Below are 21,421 nucleotides of genomic sequence, written 5' to 3' on the forward strand. Positions count from 1 at the left end.
ACAAAAATCCCGGCAGATCTTGTGATCTTTACGTGCCGGCAAGAGAACTTCTATTTATATTTCTAATATTTCCTTCTGGACTTTATTGATTTGCATATTTCAATGTTTTTTCCCTGCTTGGGATGTGAGAGACCCTTTCCGTAGAAGAAGACCGGGGGGGGGGGGGGGCGGAGGGTTCAGGAAGAGCTTTTGTAGTCATTTCGGAAAAGTCGACTTTGCTTAATATAGAATGATGTCCCCGTGGGCTTCAATGGAGTGTCTTCTTCTCTACTGCTCCATGACTTCAGATTCGGAAAAGTTCCATCAACGGAATCTTCTCGTATCTCCGTTGGTCGCATGTTTTTGGACATTGCGGTTATTGTTTTGATGTTGAGGTCTCCACTGTCCCTTTACTGGCAGCAATGGATGGAGAATTGGTCCGGCCAACATAATTTGGACAACGAGCTCATTGTGGCAGCCCTCTGTGGGTCTATCTTTAGCAGGGCTGGAACCGGCCCTTCGGGATTTTTTTACTCTTTGGCCGTAAACTTTAGGGACCTCAGAAGACTTTTCCATCTGAAGGAGAGACCTCTGAGGCCCAGAAAGCTTACGTAACCTTACGTAACATCTTTTTCTGTGTTCGAGGAATAAAATATATCAACCTCAAAAACATAACCTAACAAGCTAGAAATTACATTTACTATAATAAGCGTTTCTTTCTTTCTCTCTTACACTCTCTTTCTTTATTATACTTTTTTTATTTCTTACACTTTTTCTTTATTATACTTTTTTCTTTCTTACACTTTTTCTTTATTATACTCTTTCTCGTCTACATTTTCAGTTTATTACACTTTTTAATGTCTTTTTTACACTCTTTTTTTTAATTCTTTTTATTTCTTTATTATACTCATTATTTTTTTCCTTTTTTACTTTTCTTTAACAAACTCTTATTGTCAGATTACATTTGTGTTTTGTTTTGTTTTTTATTTTTTTTACTTGAGTGCATATTTCGCATCTACATTACACTCACAATGATGTGCGGATCCCAAGGCTTGACTTAGCTCTTTGGTTAAACACGGGGTTAATGTTGTCCACATCCATACAGAGTATTATTGGGTAGGTTACACTTAAGAGGCTGATACCTATAAGGAATGTAGCTGGAAATAAATGTTCGTTGACAAGGTCACCGCCTGGAACAGGTGATATAGCAGGACAAGAAGATTAATTGTGTCCCCTGCACAGAATATCGGTAACCAGGAGCCGAGCGCGCTAATCCGAGCCTTACGTGCCTCCCGAAATCACGACGAAATCAGAAATAGGGAGAAACTGCTTCGGTATAACATAACAATTCAGATTCCATCTAGTTGCCCGTTTCTCCCGCTGTAAAGACTCCAACATTAATCAGTCGTTGGTCTCGTCTTAGATTTAGAAGGCATATGCCTATCCCATGCGTGTTTTAATTCCTCTACCACCTCTGCTGGGAGGCTGTTCCACTTATCTAGCACCACCTCAGTAAAGTAAAGCTTCCTTACATAGCGTACTGTTATTACAGGGTTTTTTGATATAGGCCGCTGCAAGCATTGCTGTTAATCAGTAAAAGGAGCCGGCCTGGTTGTGATGTCATGTATTACGCAGAAAGCAGCCGGACTGAATTTGCTCTTCTATAATCTGGATCTGCGGCGTTATCTCCAGGATTAGTGTCTTGGCTCCCCGCAACGAGCCGGATCCTGAGAAACCAGCAGAATGGGGGGGGAATAACACGCAGGATCGATGCACTTCCTTTTTAAAGGCTTAAAAGGGCAGGCACACTTTAAATATACACCCGTTTACATGCATGTATTAAACGTGTTGTTCTCATGACCAGCGCTTGGGTGAGGAACGAAACCCCTCATACAGCAAACGTCATACCTGCTGCCCCCCATACCTGCGAACTATGAAAATGCCTGAAAATAGGGACTGCTCTGCAAAACCCGAGGCTGTTGGGAGGTACGTTAATACACAAAATAGTGGCAGGAAGCAGCTTGCTGGAGTTTAGGGTTTAACGAAATCTCTGCAGATCAGAGTGACTGCCCTGGGAATGAGGAATAACGCCGCACACTCACAGCGGGATTTGTTTTCCCTACAAAAAAACTTTTTTCCCGAAGCTCAGCAATAAAACCGATTTTATACGTTTTATACGCAGAGATGGATGAGACGGCGCTGCGGTTAAAGGACTTCTCGCTTTCTTTTTTTATATATTGTTTTGTTTTTCTGCTTCCTTAAAAAATAAAATTATTAGGAAAATTCTAGGTTTTTATCTTAATGGCAGACTTTATTTTTTTCTTACGGATTAGAGTATTAAGTGTCTTCTGTGAAAAGACCTTGGAATTCTGCTGTTACGGGAAAGCATTAAGATGAATTTAAATAGGTTTCCCTGGAAGAGTTAAATAGATGAGAACCTTTTCGTTCTCAAGCGGGACTGTGGGGCGGCCGCGAAAATAGGGACTGTTGAGAGGTATGCTATGTTGGCATCACCTTCTACTATAATAACAGGCATTTAAAGTGTTAAAAGTCCCACATGTCTATTCTGGAAGTCATTACAGGGCTGGGGGGGCTGGGAATGGCTCTTCGGCTAATCCCGGGAGCGAGCGGGCGCTTTAATCCCGCCGGCGCTTTCCCAGTTGATTCCGGGCCTCTCGGAGAATGATTAACAAGAAACATCAGTCTCTTGTTAGCTTTGGCCCCGGTACAGGACATCAGTCACACGCGGTACAGATTCCCACCACAAACGCTCACCTGTTACACAAAACACCAAACACTTTGTTAAAGGGAAATATAGATTATAAATAAAAAAAATAAAAAAAAATTAGCACTCAATTCTGTGTTACTTTTGTAACATTTAATCATTTAACAGAAATTCCCATTTCCAGTAGAGTCTTCGGCGCTGCTTTTTTAAATGATTTCTTTATTTCTTTTAATAATGGCGAGAAATATAACAACGCAAACAAATTAGTCTCTAAACCCATTTTCTGTGATTCTCTACGCGTTATTTTGACTTTTGAGGCCGTGGAAATACATGCGATGGGCTCAGGCGGCTTGCCCGGCGCGTTGCTGAAGGGGTTAACCATTGCCGTATCTCATTTACAAGGTTAAATGGAATAATTGAAAATACTCTGACAATTATTTTGGTGGAGGAGGGAGGGACAGCAAGGTCAAACACGATGCTTCACTGATTTATTGCTTTTTAATCATTTGCGGAGGTTAATGTTAGAATATTTAACCTCTTAAGCGCTAGGAGGGGCAGCAGGAAATCCCGACAATGCTGTATGTGCTTACGGCAGCCAAAGAGGGCCGGATGGCTACATGGATTTGCCAATTGATTGCTTTGTTGAGTCCGCGGAGGGAGCTCAGTGTACAATCCGTGGCACCCGTGTCTACGGCAGTGCGGTTCATCTCTTTAAGGTGGAGCTGCAGCTTCTCCCGAATCCTAAATTGTACTGTTCTGTACACTAAATAAATCCTTTATAATGGTGGTTATGGATTGACTTCGTCTGTGAAGACGAAGTGATGTTCGATCCCTTAAATTGGTGGCCAGATTGCCCCACATCTAATAACTGGACCAAGGCACTCCGTTAAGTTTAACTCCTAAATCTTTCGCGAGTGTCCTGTACTCTTGACCCACTTTATATACGCGTAATGAAGTTAATGAGGCATCACTGTTGGGTACAAGAGCCAACGAGGTCCTGCTTTGTGGCTCCGCGTCCTTGGATGAGCGCCACCGCTTGAAGGTCTTCTGTGGTGCACCTGAGATCAGATTGTGAGCAGCATACATTACGTTGGCACGCTTCCTATGTTTGTTTAGTTGTCGGCCGGCGTACAGATTATACTAATGCCCCGTGTTAGGAACCGGCAGTCGTGCCAACGCCAGGAGGCTTTTCACCTGCCGCGCTTCCTGGAATCAGTCTGGTGCAGGTTATTTGGGAACGATACTTCAAAGACAATGGGAGATGTTTGATGGGAGATGAGAACTTGGCCGAGCGAAGACCACTTGTGTACGTCACGAGCAGGAGAGTCTACGTAATTAACGCTTGTACTGCCAAAAAATGCTCACGTGTTCCTCTACTTTGATCAGGGTTTGTAATGAGACAAGAAGAAGGACTCCATGACGGGTAAAACCACCCACTGAATAGAGTTGATTGAGGTTTTTGGAGGTCCTGTAAGTAGAGTTCCTGAGTTCTCGAGTATTGTGTTATATTTCCTTTACTGCAGTTTTGTTATGTTAGACAAAGAATTGTATATTCTAAATCGAAACTGATGTGCCGCGTGTGTCCCGGAGTCTCCATGTAAAGCCCGGCTTCCCTGGGTCTCCTGGTCACCTTTTCCTTTCGTCCGGGAGAAGTGGCGTTTGGCCGCGTCCTCTCCCCGGCCCATGTTCTGCCTACTTCCTGCCCATTTTCTCTAACTCCCCGCCCAGTTCCCTCCCACTAACGGTTCTCTGGGGCTAGCTACATGAAGCCGCCAGAAGAAGGAGAGCTCCAGAAGTTCCAAGATATGCTTGTCTAATGCAAACTAATGCTTAGCTAGCCTTCATTGAACTAATTATTATTATTTATTGTTTTATATAGCGCCGTCAAATTCTAAAGTCCTACCCCCACCCCCAAAAAAGGGCTAAACTGTGATATTCCAAACTTATTGGGTTAAACTTTTAAAGCGATTATAGATCTTAAAATCCGATCTGTTTATCGATCCGCCCCGCTGATACATACATTCCGTACGGAGAATAACATGTTTCTCCGTACGCAGCCCGGATCTCTGCCGGGTGGCCCGACGCTGACTTTCCTCTCTGTGTAGAGAGATTTAATCGCTGATCTGGCTTTCCTCAAACACTTTCCTCGGCTTTATCCATTCCATGCCTTCTCACACCCCCTCGCCATAAAGCACTGAGAATTCGCAGATTGCTGATCACGGGCACGATGTGCTGCCAACAGGCTGTCTAATTATTCTGGAGGAGGAAGGTTTTCTGGAATTCTTTTCCCTGATGGTTTATACATTCCAGAACCCGGTGCATGCTCTGCGTTCTCTATTTCTTCTGCTGCTATTAATTATTTCGCTTACGTTCCGAGCAGACTTGATGGAATTTAATACTTCCAACGGCTTTGTCGTCGTGCATGGCAGACAGATCAGGCCTCCGGCAACAAGAACAGAACGTATATATTTAATACGTTGAGGTCAAAAGGTATAGCTGGATTAAGAAACAGTTTAGCGAGCAAAATGAAATCTTTACCCCCCATATAAATTTACTTACAGCCATAGGTCAAAGTAGGTACGCGTACCCCTTAATTACTTGTGACGTGTAATTGGGCTGTATGATTGTGTACAATTTCATGGACACTCTCTACAAATCTATATTGTGAAATATGTATAGATAAAGGTGTTACAATGGTGAGCTCTAATCGGCCCAATTCGGCCCCTGTGTACTCTGTCTGTTTCTCCTGCAGTAAAGACTCAAACTCAGTCGTTGGTCTCGTCTTAGGAGCCGGATGTCTATCCCATGCATGTTTAATACCCTCACTGTATTAGCCTCTACCACTTCTGCTGGGAGGATGTTCCACTTATTTACCACCTTCTCTGTAAAGTAAAAGGAATCCAAATACATGAAGCCACTAAGAAAAAATATAAAGCCCTGCTTTTGACATTTGACAAAAAAACGCAAAACTTGGGTTTGATGTTTAGCGCTGGTTACGTGTTATCAGGTTATACAAGCGAGAAAAGAAGATTGAACAGGAAGCCAGGAACAGCTGCTTTGCAGATAAGGTCACAGGGGTCCCGGGAGGTGCGTGGGTTAAACCAGCCATTTTTTTTTTGAGGGGGGTGTTAATTGCTCAACTTTTTGATTCCATCAGCAAAGTCTTCTAGAGATAAGAAACATTCCAAGCATCTGGTTATATCAGTAAAGGTTCCTCCTGCTCTCAGCCAAGGATGGATGCCAAACGGCGTTAAGTAGAAGGTGCCCAAGGCACTCCGGTGACCCGATGCCTAATGAGTTAACAATCTTTGTCTTTGTTGACGTCAGAGGCATTAAAGTTGCAATTTCCTTAAAAAATAAAAAAAAGCAAACATTCAAATTGCACTTAAAAGGGAACATGGGAAAGTACATGAAATTAACCCTTTAGATCTCCACAGGACATATATATCCCATCATGCATTGCCACGCCCCGTTACCCCAGCTGTCTGCCTGTACCAGTATTGGGGATACTAGTAGGAGATCAACAAAATGTTCTGGTGCCGCCAGATGATGGAATTAAAGGAAGTTTTACTTTACTGGGAGGGTGGTAGATAAGTGGAACAGCCTTCCAGCAGAAGTGGTAGTGGGTAATACAGTGAGGGGATTTAAACATGCATGGCATAGACAATACGGCTCCTGAAGACAAACCCGAGGACTGATTAAGGTTTGAGTCTTTACAGCAGGAGAAACAGGGAACTAGATGGGGCCGATCTGCCGGAAGGTTCTATGTTTCTATACCATGTGCTTGATATGTAAGGGCAACCCCACGCTAATGATATGAGTAATTGAATAATAGTCGTTACCGCGGCGTTTGCGATTTCAGAGACACTCATTGGCCGGAGAGCTCGCGGGGCTTTAGTGTTTGCCGATCATGCAAAGCTATGAATTTGAGATGCAAACCAGCGTTTGATTGACACGCAGCCCTGGATAATTGCGTGTTTGCACATCTGGGCCAGCCGGAGGGGACAGTGGAGCCGCGTAAATCGTTCTGAGGTTAAAGGTCATTAACCCTTCCAGAGAACAATTCCGTCGCCCAAAAGACTGCAGCATTGCTGGACCTGAATCCACCGCTTAGATTTTGGGGCAACTTGAGGCTGTAACAGTGGTAGATTTTACTAAAGAATGTGCAGAATCTTCAGTTTATTGCAAAGGAGGAGAAACGTTAGAACAAGAGGCCATCATCTAACACTAGAGGGTCGGGGGCTGACATGGAATGGAAGAGAGGTTTACTTTACTGAGAGGGTGGTAGATAAGTAGCACAGGCTCCCAGCAGAGGTGGTAGAGGGTAATACAGTGAGGGTATTAAACATGCATGGGATAGACATATGGCCCCTGAATCTAAGACGAGACCAACGACTTATTAAGGTTTGAGTCTTTAGAGCAGGAGAAAGGGGTGGACTAGACGAGGGCCGGATGGGGCCGATCCGCCGGCACATTCTATGTTTCTCTGTGCTGTTCTTGGGATCTGCTCTAAAACTGTGTTCTTGTTTTCTGCAGGAGATAAACGGCCAGCTGAAGGATCATTGCCCCCGTCTGTGTTATTTGAAGAAAGGACCCAACGGTTATGGGTTTAATCTGCACAGCGAGAAGTCCCGACCTGGCCAGTTCATCCGCTCGGTGGATCCGGGATCTCCTGCAGCCAAAGCCGGTCTGAGACCCCAGGACCGCCTCGTCGAGGTAAGAAGACCACCAGAGTTGGGCTCGCGCTTTTTAGTTTTTTTTTTTTAATACAAGTCTTATCGAATTCCTATTGGCTTAAGTCGGCCCTATAATCTTCTATATTAACCTCCCAACAAATTAATTGGCCAAAGAGAAACACTTTTTTGTTTGGGGGTGTGGCCAGGGGCAAAGCATTAATGGCTCTTTTTTATATAACTTTTAACTCTTTATAATGATTTTTATGAAGATGGAAAAAGGCGATATCTATGTAAGCTTCTGTAGGGTACCGTAAAGGGTTAATGAAGTCACACCCAAATCATGTGCCCAGTTTTTAGAAACAGTTGCACTTTTATGGCATTTTTATCTAAACTTTGAATATTTTCTAAAAGAAATTAGCCAAAGGCAATTACTAAAAAGTTTGGCCTTTGGAGAGATTCATTAACTCTTTGTGTGTCTTTGATGTGTCTGGCCCCCAAAGTGTTAATTTAGAAATGTGTTTTATAACGGGATTTTAACAAGATACAGAGGAGGAGAAATGTTGGAACAAAAGTGCCGTTATCTGTAAGGAAGTTTCACTTTACTTAGTGGGTGGTAGATACGTGGAAGAGTCTCCCAGCAGAAGTGGTAGAGGTAAATACAGTGAGTGCATGGGATAGACATACGGCTCCTGAATCTATGACGAGACCAACGACTGATTAAGGTTTGAGTCTTTACAGCAGGAGAAGCGGGCAGACTAGACGCGGGCCGATCTGCGGGCACGTTCTGTGCTCAGTGCCCCAGGTCACTTGATCTCGCCCCGCGTTGCCAGAGTCCCCTGAACCCTGGGTGACCCTCTTCCCGGTGGATCTGTCATCTTCTGCCATTGTGCAGCTCGCAGGTTTAGTCCCGCAGCCCACGGGTCCTCATGCACATTTAATGCGGCCGGTGCAGCCATGCGAGGGGGAGCCGGTGCGGTGCCAGAGGGGCAGGGGTCTCGTTTCTGTGTTATCCTCCACCTCCGACAAACCACCTGTGGTATTTGGGAACCTGATCCTCCGTCGTACCTCGCAGACGCTCTGTGCCAGAGGCGGCCATGAATATTTCATGCCACATTGTAAGGCGGCGAGGATTCCCGAGAGCCGCTTAGCAGACATTCCCATCTCCGCGCGAGATCCCGGCCAACAGCGAAGGTTTTCGGGGAGAAAGTCCTGATGCATTAAGACTCTTTTCTGTGGTTTACCCCAAATTGTTACCGGATTTGTAGTTACATTAAGTCATACGATTCCTTTTCTTATCTGCGCCCAAGCTGTGTGGGTCTATACAAGCTGCCCGATGAGAAGCGTCAGCTCGTCGGCCAATAAAGCATTACAGTCACTCATTGTGATAAATATGAGATATAAAAGGAGTTACAGATCTAAATTGTATCGCTACCGAGGGGTGGGGGGTAATGTAGAGAGGGGAGGTGGGGGTGGAAGGGATGAGGACTGGAGGTTATAGGTGGGGGCAGTATAAAGACGGGTGGGGGTAATATAAAATCATATAGGGTGGCGCTGTCGGTGTGGTGGGGAGAAGGTCTGAGAGATCCTGGAGGGCAGAGGCAAAAGTGGCTGGGAGGGAGTAGATAGAATGAAGGGCCTGTAATGGAGGGGAAGGGTGGGCGATAAAACCAAGAGGAGGGCCACGTGGTTGAAGGTATAGAAGAGGGAGCAGATAAATGGGGAGGGGAAAAAAGGGGGTAGAAAGATGGGGCAGAGGATGGTGGGAGAGAGGCCGGTGCAGATGAGAGAGAAGGGCTCGGGAGGATGAGGGTTTGTAGAGGCGGCTGTGGGAGAGAAAATGATGGAGGTGGGGAGTATTAGGGGAGGACGAGGGTGTGAGAGAACTAGGTGGCCGAGAGCACAGAGTCATTATTTCTGTGAGGAGAAAGTAGGGAGTCGTTGCTAAGTAACCAGGAAAAGAGGCCTTGGTGTTTGTTTTCATTGCGAGCACCGAGGGCAGAGAGCGGCAACCAAAGAAAAGGAGCCACTTCTCTGTTACTCCATGAAAAAGGGGCCCTTTACCTCGTGTATTCCCACGGGGGTCCGACACGCATTGCCGAGGCGCCCCTCCACACTCGTAACACGCAGCGTAATGAACAATACGACCGTGCCGACGCAGCAAATATCTGCTCTATGCCTTTATATACACATTATAGGACTGGCTGCAAAATGAAAACAAAGATAACTTGATGACGTTCAAAGGCGGCAGCAAAAATGTACTTAAAATTGAAATTTTCGCTTAATAAAGCACCAAAAAGAATAAAAAATAATAGATATATAACTGTTTGCAATTAAGTTGTGGGGTGAATCAACGGCTTTTCAAATCAAAAGTTTGGCAAAAAAAAATAAAAAATTGAGTCTTTTTGGTTGAAATCGATAGTTTTTATGAGGCCAACTTAGAAAAAGTTGCATTTCATCGGGTTCATTGTCCCCCCGTTTTTACGCTCCTGTTTTCAGGTGAACGGCCAGAATGTCGAGAACATGAAGCATTCTGAGGTGGTGGCCAACATCAAGTCCAAGGAAAACGAGACGTCATTACTCGTGGTGGACCCGGAAGCCGACGAGTACTTCAAGAAACTGGGAATCAGCCCGACTGAAGCTCACGCTAAAGGTGCGGAGATACGTTCCCCACCGGGTTCTCGGAAGAACCTCAAGGAATTTACACAATTTATTGTATCAATTAATAAATTGGAGGTTCTTTTGAAGATCCGTTAAATGAGTTTTTTTTCTCTATTTTTAGGTTCCGGCCAACTTTCTCTCAACAACGGAATGACACAGGTCAGTATCCTATGTCTAGGTCCTTAAGGCGTCGATCACATGAATTAATATGGATTCTCTCCACGTAGTGATTCATGTTTAAGATTCCATGAGCTTCCCGGGACGTAAGAGATTAAAGATTCTCAACATACGCTCCAGATATTTAATAATACCCGTAAATCAGGAGAGACCACCTATGCTCCTGGAACAAGGATAACTTCTAGCTTTCCACAAGCGTACATATCATAAATTGCAGAAAGCCTTGCCTGGGTTTGCTCGAGGTGTCATGGTACGAGCATCATGGCTGCTTATAATTTTCTTGGGACAAAGAGAAGTACGATGTTTCTATGACTGTAAGCCCATTGGCTCCTGAGCTACGGAAAGAGGGAAAAACAGTCAAAACCATTACCGTCTCCCCAGTTACTTCACTTTGGAAGAGTTAAACCTTTTTGGAGAAAGTGTCTTTGTCGGTCCTGACCATAGTGGGTGTTCCCTGGTGACTTCCCTGGTGGGAAGTGATATCAATATGTGGAAAAATCAGCAGAAAGCACCAAGAGATAAGTTAAAAATATATATATTTCCAATATGCTTTAGTTAGGTCATCCGTAGAGCTCGATCACTGGTTAGGGTTCGCGTAGACGTTAGAAATGAAGGTTAATAATAGTAAGATGTCTTTTACAGATGAATGGAGGTTCATCGACATCATCGTCCCGCAGCGACCTGCAAAGTCCTGACAAAGACTCACAGGTAACATAAATGCGTTTTGTACACAACAGGCCAAAAATATATAAATATAGGGGGGTTAATGAATACATACAGGCCAGACATTGTCTTCTAGACCAACCACCCAAGGTTCCATGTTTGAGTAACCTCAATGCCATGTGTGGTACCCGTCTCCTTCTAGAACCCCAACACCATGTCTGGTACCCGTCTCCTCCTATAACCTCAATGCCATGTCCGGTACCCGTCTCCTTCTAGAACCTCAATGCCATGTCCGGTACCCGTCTCCTTCTAGAACCTCAACGCCATGTCCATTACGCGTCTCCTCGAACCTCAACGCCATGTTCGGTACCCGTCTCCTCTTAGAACCTCAACGCCATGTCCGGTACCCGTCTCCTCCTAGAACCTCAACGCCATGCCCGGTACCCATCTCCTCCTATAACCTCAATGCCATGTCCGGTACCCGTCTCCTTCTAGAACCTCAATGCCATGTCCGGTACCCGTCTCCTTCTAGAACCTCAACGCCATGTCCATTACGCGTCTCCTCCTATAACCTCAATGCCATGTCCGGTACCCATCTCCTTTTAGAACCTCAGTGGTTGACACACAATGAGTTTAAGGAAGTTTAGAGCGTTTCTGAATGCTGACGGTTGGCATGTAGTTCATTTCTCAATCATTTTGTATTAAAATGTGTTAATTTATTTGTGTTCCTGGTCAGGCGGGGGATTTCGGAATAAAGGATCCCTTTGAGGAAAGCGGGTTAAATCTTAGCCCCACGGCAGCAGAAGCCAAGGAGAAAGCAAGGGCCAAGCGAGCCAACAAACGCGCCCCCCAGATGGACTGGAGCAAGAAACACGAAATCTTCAGCAACTTCTGATCCGCACCCACCCTCCTGGCACAGCTGCTGGTGGGAACTGGTGCAGGACTCGATCCGTCTCCCACTGCAAACCTGGGTTTTGAGGATTAACGGGAGCAACAACACCTTCTCCAGACCATTAACGAGAGGATGTGATCAAAGTTTAACCATTTCATTTAACATGGCATTTCATTGCAACTTCATCAGCTTAGTGACACATGGATCCAAATCCCATTACCCCTCGTGGATTTTAAAGGGGGTTACGGGGGGGGATCTCCAAGGTTAATAAACTTCTTGAGATGCCAAGGACAACCAACTTCACTGTGCGGATACTTTTACCAGCAACTGAGGTCAGGGGGGGGCCTTAGATAATTGGAGACAAGATAACCGGCACATTCGTACCGCAAGAGAGAGGAAGGACAAAGTAAAAAAGGAAGTGTTGCTGGGTTCTATGGAACGGCGAGAGAGCGATACTTAAAAAGAAAGTTCTACATCTGCCTCGTCCCTGTGTTTATATTTCAAGTTCCCCGTCCTTTCCTGTGGTTTCACCTTCACTTCCGCAGACCGCTGACAGTTTTAGTTGCTTATTTTTTAAGTATTCAGGTCTGGAACTGGTTTAAGTAAACCAGAATCACCTCTGTTTAACCCGGGAAAACAAGATTACCGTGTCAGATCGCCCCAGCGGTGTGGTTATCATTCAGATTTCCGCTCCAATCGAGTGCATGCACAAAACGTCTGCTAAATCATGTATTAGATACGTGTACATCATGTAATATATGGTCCTATTGTAATCGTATATCGTGCGGTTGGAATACCCCAGTATCTCGCGTGATGGATGGGGGGGGGCCATATTATTTAACAACAAAAAGGTGTTTTTTTTTCTTCTTTAAATTGTTCTAATATTCTGAAATAGAACAAGAGGCCGTGTTATTGATTTTAATATTTAAATTGTGCTATATGACAGAGATAAGCAGATTATTAGACATTTAACCAAAGATGCGGTTTTTGTGTGGGAATAGGAAGGTTTTTAGGATGTTAGAGTCCCCTCGCGTCCGCACATTGGTAACCGCTGGCTCGCGGATCGTCGCCTGATGCGCAGATGGTTTGATTTAAAGAGAAAAATAATGGAAGGACTCAGATTGGAGCCGTCACAATCTGCCCTAAAGCACAAGGGATAAATACCCCCTCTGTGCTGCCCTCTGCCCACCCCTCCCCTGTTTAAACACGGACCTCACAAAAGATGCAGTCATTTTTTGGAGAGGGGTACGGGGATTTGCATAACGATGCAGGCGGTGGGGTTTAAAGCAGCCACAAGTGTCAAATGATTTAGAAGAATGGAGGGTTATTTAACCCGTTATAAACTCGGGAAACCTTAGAATGTCACAAATGGAGAAACTTCCACTATTTTACCTTTTTTTTTTAATTATTATTATTTTGGAATTGGGGGGGGGTGACAGCTACTCACTGTGGATTACCAATAGAGCGTTTTAGAATGTGTGGTTAGTGGGAATGCAGAAGGAGCCGCGTTTTATTACAATTTGATCCTCGTATTAGGTAATTTAATCCCGAACAAAGTAGTTGATCCAAGATCACAGGAGATTCCTTATCACCCCTCCCCCGAACTGAAATATTCTTTTAACATCAAGTTTTTCTTTTTTTTCCCCCTGTGAGAAGCCAAGAGCTGAAATCGCATATCAGGTTGACTTGTAAATGTTCCAAGAACGCTGTGTTTAATCACTGCGGGGAGATTACGCTGAAACCAGCCAAGGAAAATATCTGTAAACCGTAATCTTCTTCAAAAAAAGAGAAAACATTTTAAGTCTTCCCCTCCCCCTACAAACAAAGTGCTTACCCTGCATCCAAAATGAATGTGAGATCCTTAGACCTGAAGAACGAGCCTCTTAGGACCCCTGGTGTTTAAAAGGGGGATTACATGCTTATCCTTAAAGGGACAGTCATGGCCCATATAGAAATATAGACTTTGGAGGCAGATCGGCCCCATTCGGCCCCCGTCTAGTCTGCCTGTTTCTCCTGCTGTAAAGACTCCGACCTAAATCAGTCGTTGGTCTCGTCTTAGATTCAGGAGCCGTATGCCTATCCCATGCATGTTTAATACCCTCACTGTATTACCCTCTACCACTTCTGCTGGGAGGCTGTTCCACGTATGCCACACCCAAGAACTGTAGTGCTCTTGGTTAAAGGAAATAGTAGGCAATTCAATTATCCATCTATTTGCTTCTCACGACAGATCTGAGAAAAAAATAAAAAAATGTGGGATACCGTATGGAATCCTCTTATCCTACTAATATTACGTAGATATCAAATTAAAGGTATAGCTAGGTAAACCGGCTAGCACTTTGTATGAGGGTGGTAGGAGTGGTTTAATTACAAAGGCATTGACTCCTATAATGTGCATCTTGCATTTCCAATAATCCCCCTGGCTACCCCGATGGATAGAATATGCTGGGTTTGGGACGCTGAGACTAAGTGAGGACGGGACCCCATCACTAAAATCTAAACTAAAAAATATTTTGTAACTTTTGCAATTTTTGGTTCATTTTTAATCTGATACACGTGAAAATTACCGTTTTGTATTCCCCCTGTAACTGCAAAGAAGAATGTGGTTTTACATATGCAGCCCCATATGCAAATTAACTGACAAACTATAAAAGGTTAATTAGACGAGGAATTTTAAGGGTGTTGGATCTTAACCCTCTATGGCGAAGAGGTTAGTGTAGATCCTGTTCACCGGGGAGTAGCAGCTCTGAGGAAGAACTTATCTAGTATTTTATCAGCAGGCAGTAATCATTTACACGGGCGATCAATAATAACCAGCAGAAGCGATAACCTGGCCTTGTAAAAAAAAATCTGCTAGCAAAAAAAGAATTTTGGGGTCACTTCAAGGCAAATTATAATTGGGGGTGAAAACCTTATTGTCCCGGAACCTGTGCTGCGCCTCGTTTAGTTAACTTTAAAAGCCCTCCGCTAAACCCGCTTCTACTTAAATATTTCGGGTAGCTCCGGGATTAAGCAGGGGTATTTGGATTGAAGAATGTCCGTGGGTTGTACCGCACGGCGGCGAGGCTAAATCTCCTGCGCTCGGTTTCTGCTGTGAATTAAATGTAACGGATTTACTGGATGGAAACATCTTCTGTGTTATTCTAGAACAAGTTTGAAAGCCGTGGCCTTGTAAAGTAACCCCGGAGGTAATCCCGAAAGTAACGGGAACAGAACGGAATGTAACGGGAAGCTTGAGAGTGAATGTTATGTTAAGAATGGAATATCTTGTATTTTAGCTAAATTATGTTAATTCCAATCCCTACCATCCAAAGCAAGAACAGACGGTGGGAGCTTTGGTGGAAAAGACCAAAAAAGAGGGATTTAAATGGCAGTCGGCATGTATAATCCGAAGGGTTCCTGCACTGAGTTTGTACCTAAGGCAGGCTTTTGCAAAGATGAACGAAGAAGTTGGCCTTTCCTTTGGCCAGGACTATGCTATTTGCAGTCATTGATGACTTTGTGTGGACCAACGATCATCTAGCGTTGATTAAATAAAGAGGACCAAAACCGACCAATGGGATTTCATCTGATGTGACCCAATACCTGCAGCTGTGTTGTGCAGTCAACAATGACATAATCCCCCCCCTTCTGGGTAATTATGGACACTAAAGCACGTTTTCCTCTGCTGCCCCCTAGTGGTAGTACCGAGACTCGCAGCTATCACCGGACTGCTTCTGTTCATAGAAGTGTATGCTGACGCGCACGGCCATAACGCTGCCTTACATGTAGCTCTGTTTGGAATCGAGATATTTTTGTAAACTTTTAATTATGCCAGGCACATATGTAATAAATAGTTATCTATGACACGCAAAAGAAATGTAAATTACTACGTGTTTAATAAACAGCTTTCCCAAGTACGGGCGTTCGCCGAGCAGAGCATGTTTTACGGCACGCAAAAACATTGTTTATTGATACAACATTCCTAATCTGCCGCCTGTTCCCTTTCTTTCGTACGAATACCAGACTTATAAATGTATTATCTAATTTTTATTGATTTAATGTCTATTGATAATTTAGCAGGTATATAAAAAGGTTTTTAGTTCCTGTATTTTTTGGTTAATGTTCAGCTTTTTCTTACAAAATGTTGTATAAATGCAGTATTTCACTATCCCAATGGTAACAAAATGTTTTCGTTTCAAAGAGTATATTATCAGTTTTGTCTACTGGAAGAAAAAAAATTTATATGGAGAGAAAAAAAACCCTTTATTGGAAGGTTTCTATTTCAATTACAAATTCCTGCTTCAAATGTAATCATATAAAGAAAAGGATTTTTTTTTCTTCCATAAATAAGGCAAATTTGTACACAGGTATTTAGTGGTTATTCTCCCTTTACCGGCATCACCTTGACTATTATCCACATATTTAAATAATTAGTAATTATTATTATAGCTAGATAAATTAGATAAATATAGATTCTAGATTATTAAGATCTAGATTTATCTAAATAAATCAGATACATTCCCAGTCTATTAATATATAAAACTATATACATTTATTGAAGGTCTGAAAACACTTAAAAAGGGTATGATCTTTGAAATGCTTGCTGATGGCATTTAACCGGTTCCTTGCCACATAGCTTTACTGCTGTGTATGTGGAAGGGTTAAGTGTCTGTCCGCCGCTCTGGTCACGTTTTCTTGGCTCCTGGACAGATGTCTCTGTTCAGACAGGTGGAGCATTGAGGGGACACGGGAAGACAGATCTGCTGCCCGAACCCCACAAGGAGCCAGTTTATCTCACTCCAGAGATCCCTGGAGACAAAAGAAAAGGTGCGGAGAACTTCATATATCCGGGTGGTAAAAGATTGATTGAAATTAAGCGAAACCACTTAGCAGGCAACATAATTAAAAAGCTCCGTATCAATCCTTCTTAAAACTAACTATATTTATAAAGGTTGATTCTGGTAAAATTGGAAGCAACGTCCCACTGGTGTACATTGCGATTAAAAACCGCGATTCTATACGTTTCCTGAAATGGGCAGTCGTCGCGTCCAATGCCTGAATGCTACGTTACTAACAAGTCAGGATGCATCTGAAGACTCTCACCTGGGCATCCAGTCTTCCAGAGCCACCCGCGTCTCTTCTGGAGTCTTTGTTGCCTTTTTCACCCACTTTAGCCGATTGGAAATACGATGGACGTGAGTGTCGACCCCTGTGCAGAAAGCGTTACGTGTCTTACTCTAATCACACAACGTTGTGAAGGGCCAAATTCAGTTATTTTTGTGGAAGAAGCTCACTGGGGTGAAATATCAACCTAATGCTAAACTGAAGAAAAGGCTGTCAAAAAAAGGCCCTTTATCACTCCCATCACTCCTGTGTTCCAATGGCCTTTTATCACTCCCATCAATCCTGTGTTCCAATGAAGAAAAGCAAGAATGATTGTATTTGGGTATTATGTACATAACTGGCATCTAATAAAGACGTTTCCATTAGTTGCGTGCGCCGAGTATCTCTTGGCGTTAGCTAGGAACAGTCCTTCATAATATAAAGTGAATTCAGGGAGTTAAAACCAACTCCTGATTTAGAGAATAAAGCCCAATGTGGATTATTTCAGCACTCACAGTACTCTTGGTCCCGGCACCTCTTGTACACTTACCTATCCCTGACACGTTGTTCCACGCAATGTCCATCACCAGATGAGCCATTTTGGGCCCAACTCCAGGTAACTTCACCAGATCCTGAACATTATCAGGGATGTCGCCGCCATATTGCTTCCGAAGAATCTCTGTTGTCTGTTTGATGTACTTCACTTTGTTCTGAAACAAGACAACGCGACATTAATAAAGTTAGGTGAATTGAAGCTGTTATGTGGTAACATAATATGGTGCTGACCCGTGACCCGCTTCACGAGTTGCTCTTTGTTCTCTCCTTTGGCTTTAATTATCGCAGGTTAACTACTTGCACCCCATTGTATGGTACGGATTAGCATCGTATTGTTTGTTGAGGGGAGTTTGTTAAACCGAATAAAGTTATTTATTAAACTTTAAAACATGACTGTAAGATGGGCAATATTCAAAGTGACAGAAACTTTATTCAATATGCACAAAGTACAAAATCCAGGAGAATTTACTGAGTTTTCCCAAAGGGCCACATTTATTTGAAGGGCAGATATTTCATATATATATATATATACACACATACATACATACATACACACATATATGGAATTTGAGTCTGTATTGAGTTCACGTTCCTGGGCTCTGAATTCTGTTAGCAGCCCTCACCTTCCAGAACCCCACGGGGTAGATAAGTTTTCCGAGGGTGTCGGCGTCCGTCTCCAAGATGTTGCCGACGGTCAGGCCGTGCTCCCGGAGTCTGCGCATGGCTGCAGAGGTCACCTGGTCCTTCGTCTGGCTGGACAGCATCAGGGACAGCAGCACTTGGTAGCGCATGACCTGGGGAGTGGAAACGCTCTGCGCTCAGTCATCCCGCGGTACACAAAACATCAGAATCCAACAGTCTGCATGTTAATACGTCAGGGTTAACGTCAACGAGGGGCTCCAAAGCCAAGAAGGGATCGACATATCCCCCCCTGCACAGAAAATAGCTGGGGGAGGCAAATGCATGTAAGGGGGGTTCTATGGGCTATCTCCATTATCCGCCAGTTCATCCAGATGTAGAGATACGGCACCCGTGGCCAGCGTCCAGACCACAATGTGATTTTTATTGGCATTCCAGCTAAAGAGAAAGCACGTGAATAAATAAAAAGGGCACATTCCCCAGGAAAACTTCAAAGGGGTGAAATAAAAGAATATCTGGGTTTGGAATCTCAGCGCGCAGGATCGTCGCAGCGTGAAACAAATGGGAGGTTAAGCCAAAGCATCCGAGCAACGCGCAGACTCTTCCTTTAAAGCGGATATTTTCATTCATATAATACGTGGCCCCCTCACATTTTGGGGGGGGGGGGACGCATGGGGGGGTGTTCAGCAGAATCCCCCCTCTCTCCAGTACATTTGATTCTTTCCCCGCCTCCCCAGCAGGGTGCTTTCCTGCCACTGATTGGCTGCTCCTGCTCGTCAGACCAAGGAGGAGGAGGGCAGCTGCAGCAGCAGGGTTGCAGTTTCTACCTCTTGGCTTTTTCAGAACGCACATTAAAGTACTCACGGGGTTAGGTTACTCGGGGTACTTTAATATACACTTGCCTTTATGGGGGGTGTCAGGTCCAACAAACTGTCCCTTTAAATTAAAACTGATCGATGATGTCATGAAAACGAACGCTTTACTGCCTCGCAAGATAACGCTAAAGGTTAATACTTTAAACGTATTTACCCCATAGCCTGTTCTAATGCGGGGAATTCGGGGCACACGCATCTACCCAGGGATATCTGCGAGCCATGGGGGCATTTGCCCAGGGCAATAAATGAGACGAAGCTTCACCTCTGGGGCTGCATCGTGATCAAAGCACTTCTCGGCTCCCATCTGGTCCACGGGGGCGTCCCTCCTGCCCCTCATCTCCCTGATGTTATCTAAATGCCGCTTCCAGTTATTCGGCTCCCATTTGGGTTTCTTCTCCGTAGTCCCACCATCTGTCTCATATTGAACCCGAACCCTTCTTTTAACCCCCGCGTCACCGCCAGTAACGTGCTTCTTACGTCCAATGCCACCTACCACGGAAAGAAAAAAACAGCATTAAAACACATCGGACCAAAAGCTTACTAATAACCCTTTAAGTGCCGGCTGTCGGACTGTTGCTTATGATTCAAAAGCCCAAACAGGTAACGCATCACCTGAAAGCAACTTACATTTCCAAATAGAAACCATGACAAAACCTAACTGCCTACAAAACTAACTCAATCGTTAACATACGCATGTAATAAATTGTACAGCACTGCGGAGTATGGGGGCGCTATATAAATTAATAACTAATAATAACGAAATGTACTGGTATTACTACTATTATTTTTTAGGTAGAATCTTTTTTGTGGCAGTTATTCCCATTTCTTTAATGGCGTCTATTTTAGATTTGTGTTTAACCCTTTTGGCGACAGGGTGTGGTTTAGGACGCAACACGCACCGATTCTTTTTTTTTCTTCTGCTGTTATCCGCTCTTTAATCCGAATGCCACAACTGTGTTGCCGGGGGATTATCCCCCCTCATCCCGTCATCTGAAGGGAACCATTAACAAAACGGATCTACCTCGCCTCCCACGTTTATCCGTAAACACATACCAAAAATAACGCGATTCATAAAATCGAGCCAGCTGGTTTGCGGTTTCCTTATTGCTCCGTCTCGTCCAGCTCTAAAGTGGGGCAGAGGTAGAGCGATGTAGGGCAGTGAGATAAAGGGACAGTTGGGAGGCATGGAAATTTCAGGCAAATCTGACCCATTCGGCCCCCATCTAGTTGCCAGTTTCTCCCGCTGTGATGACTGAAACCTTAATCAGCCGTTGGTCTCATCTTAGATTCAGGAGTCATACGCCTATCCCATGCATGGTTATACTCTACCACTTCTGCTGGGAGGCTGTTCCACTTATCTACCTCCCTCTCAGTAAAGTAAAACCTCCTTCCCTTCCATCTGATCCTCTAGTGTTAGATTCCGGTCTCTTGTTGTAACTTTTCTCCTCCTTTGAAATAAATTTCCCTCCTGTACTTTGTGAAATCCCTTTAAGTATTTGAATGAATGTGTCTCTCTCTCTCTCTCTCTCTCTCTCTCCAATCCCTCTCTCTCCTCCAGGCTGCATATATTCTCACCAGCCGTGTTTCCAGTATCTTCAGTCCCTCCCTTCCTCCTGATTCTCTGTTCTTTCTTCCCTCCATCCGCCCCCCTGTTTCTCTCACTCCTTCTTACGGGAACCTGGGGGGCACTCATTGCCACCCTACGACATCCCCAGAAAGCCCCCAGGACTACAATCCCCAGAAGCCTCTGCGCTTTTCCGGTCCGCTGTTTATGAAGACCGATGGTGGGCGGGGTGCCAGATGGCAGTAGGTGGTGCTAGAGATCTGTGGGCAGAATAAGCAGGTTATGATGGAAAGTAATGAGTGGAGCTAGCTATTAATGGGCGGAGCCAGAGGGCAATAAGCGGTACTAGCTGTTAATGACGACAGGTGTTATGGGGTGCTATAGAACAATGGGCGGTACTAGAGTATAGTAGGCGGGGCTAGCATGAGATGATGTAAAGTAATGAGCGGAGCTAGCTAGTAGTGAGCGGGGTCAGAATGCAATAGGCTGTGCTAGCAGGCGATGAAAAAGTTAATGGGCGGTGCAAGAGGGCACTAGGCAGAACTAGGTGATCATAGGTGGTGCTAGCAGGCGATGAAAAAGTTAACGGGCGGTACCAGCGTGCCCTGGGCGGTGCTAGAGAGTAGTGGGCGGTGCTAGTAGGCCCAGAAGCCGAGGCCTGAAGTAGTAAATGTTACCCTGCAGGCGGTGAGGTGTCTGCGGGGAGCAGGAGGTGACAGGTTGGTGGGCAGACAGGAGCCAGGTGGGTGATATCCGGCTACACTGCGGGTTTAATGTCTGCGCTGAAAGCGATTTATTCCTATGTGATCTCTTCATAAATAACACGCACAGCTCGGGCAGCTCTACCACCTCTGCCGGGTGCCGATAAACACTCTTTAACAGCTTTAACATATAATACTGGGAGGTATGCTACTAAGCGCTCCACATAGCTGC

General features: G+C 44.5%; 2 protein-coding genes across 4 annotated transcripts in view; one reads left to right on the plus strand and one right to left on the minus strand.

The window, feature by feature from the left end:
- The window catches only part of LOC149285806 (Na(+)/H(+) exchange regulatory cofactor NHE-RF2-like), a 32,102-nt gene extending 20,329 nt beyond the window's left edge, over nt 1–11,773 (plus strand). Inside the window, exons 3-7 of one of the 3 annotated variants that reach the window (XM_089495009.1) lie at nt 7,241–7,420; nt 9,877–10,030; nt 10,160–10,197; nt 10,858–10,923; nt 11,615–11,773. In XM_089495009.1, coding sequence (XP_089351135.1) covers nt 7,241–7,420; nt 9,877–10,030; nt 10,160–10,197; nt 10,858–10,923; nt 11,615–11,773 — 597 coding nt within the window. Of the gene's footprint in view, nt 1–7,240; nt 7,421–9,876; nt 10,055–10,159; nt 10,198–10,840; nt 10,924–11,614 lie in introns of all 3 variants that reach the window. The other 2 variants (XM_089495008.1, XM_089495010.1) reach the window with 2 other exon arrangements.
- Nucleotides 11,774–16,437: 4,664 nt separating this feature from the next.
- LOC149285807 (endonuclease III-like protein 1) lies at nt 16,438–21,379 on the minus strand. Its single transcript, XM_089494863.1, has 6 exons — nt 21,166–21,379; nt 19,187–19,413; nt 18,034–18,204; nt 17,406–17,565; nt 16,856–16,961; nt 16,438–16,561 (listed from the first exon to the last, which is right to left on the minus strand). The coding sequence occupies exons 1-6, from the start codon at nt 21,377–21,379 to the stop codon at nt 16,438–16,440; spliced, it is 1,002 nt and encodes a 333-aa protein (XP_089350989.1).
- Between the last annotated feature and the right edge of the window lie 42 nt (nt 21,380–21,421).

This window comes from Sceloporus occidentalis, unplaced genomic scaffold, assembly GCF_023333645.1.
Source record: "Sceloporus occidentalis isolate IW3139 unplaced genomic scaffold, rSceOcc1.0.p SCAF_76, whole genome shotgun sequence".
In the NCBI taxonomy this organism is placed as follows: Eukaryota; Metazoa; Chordata; class Lepidosauria; order Squamata; family Phrynosomatidae; genus Sceloporus; species Sceloporus occidentalis.

Excerpts from the sequence above, each read along its gene's own strand:
- LOC149285807 (XM_089494863.1), bottom strand. The coding sequence starts at position 21,379 with ATGTTAAAGCTGTTAAAGAGTGTTTATCGGCACCCGGCAGAGGTGGTA. Across the intron at positions 18,205-19,186 it reads ATCACGATGCAGCCCCAGAG|GTCATGCGCTACCAAGTGCT; the intron begins GTGAAGCTTCGT and ends TCCACTCCCCAG. Across the intron at positions 16,962-17,405 it reads GAACAACGTGTCAGGGATAG|GGGTCGACACTCACGTCCAT; the intron begins GTAAGTGTACAA and ends CTTTCTGCACAG.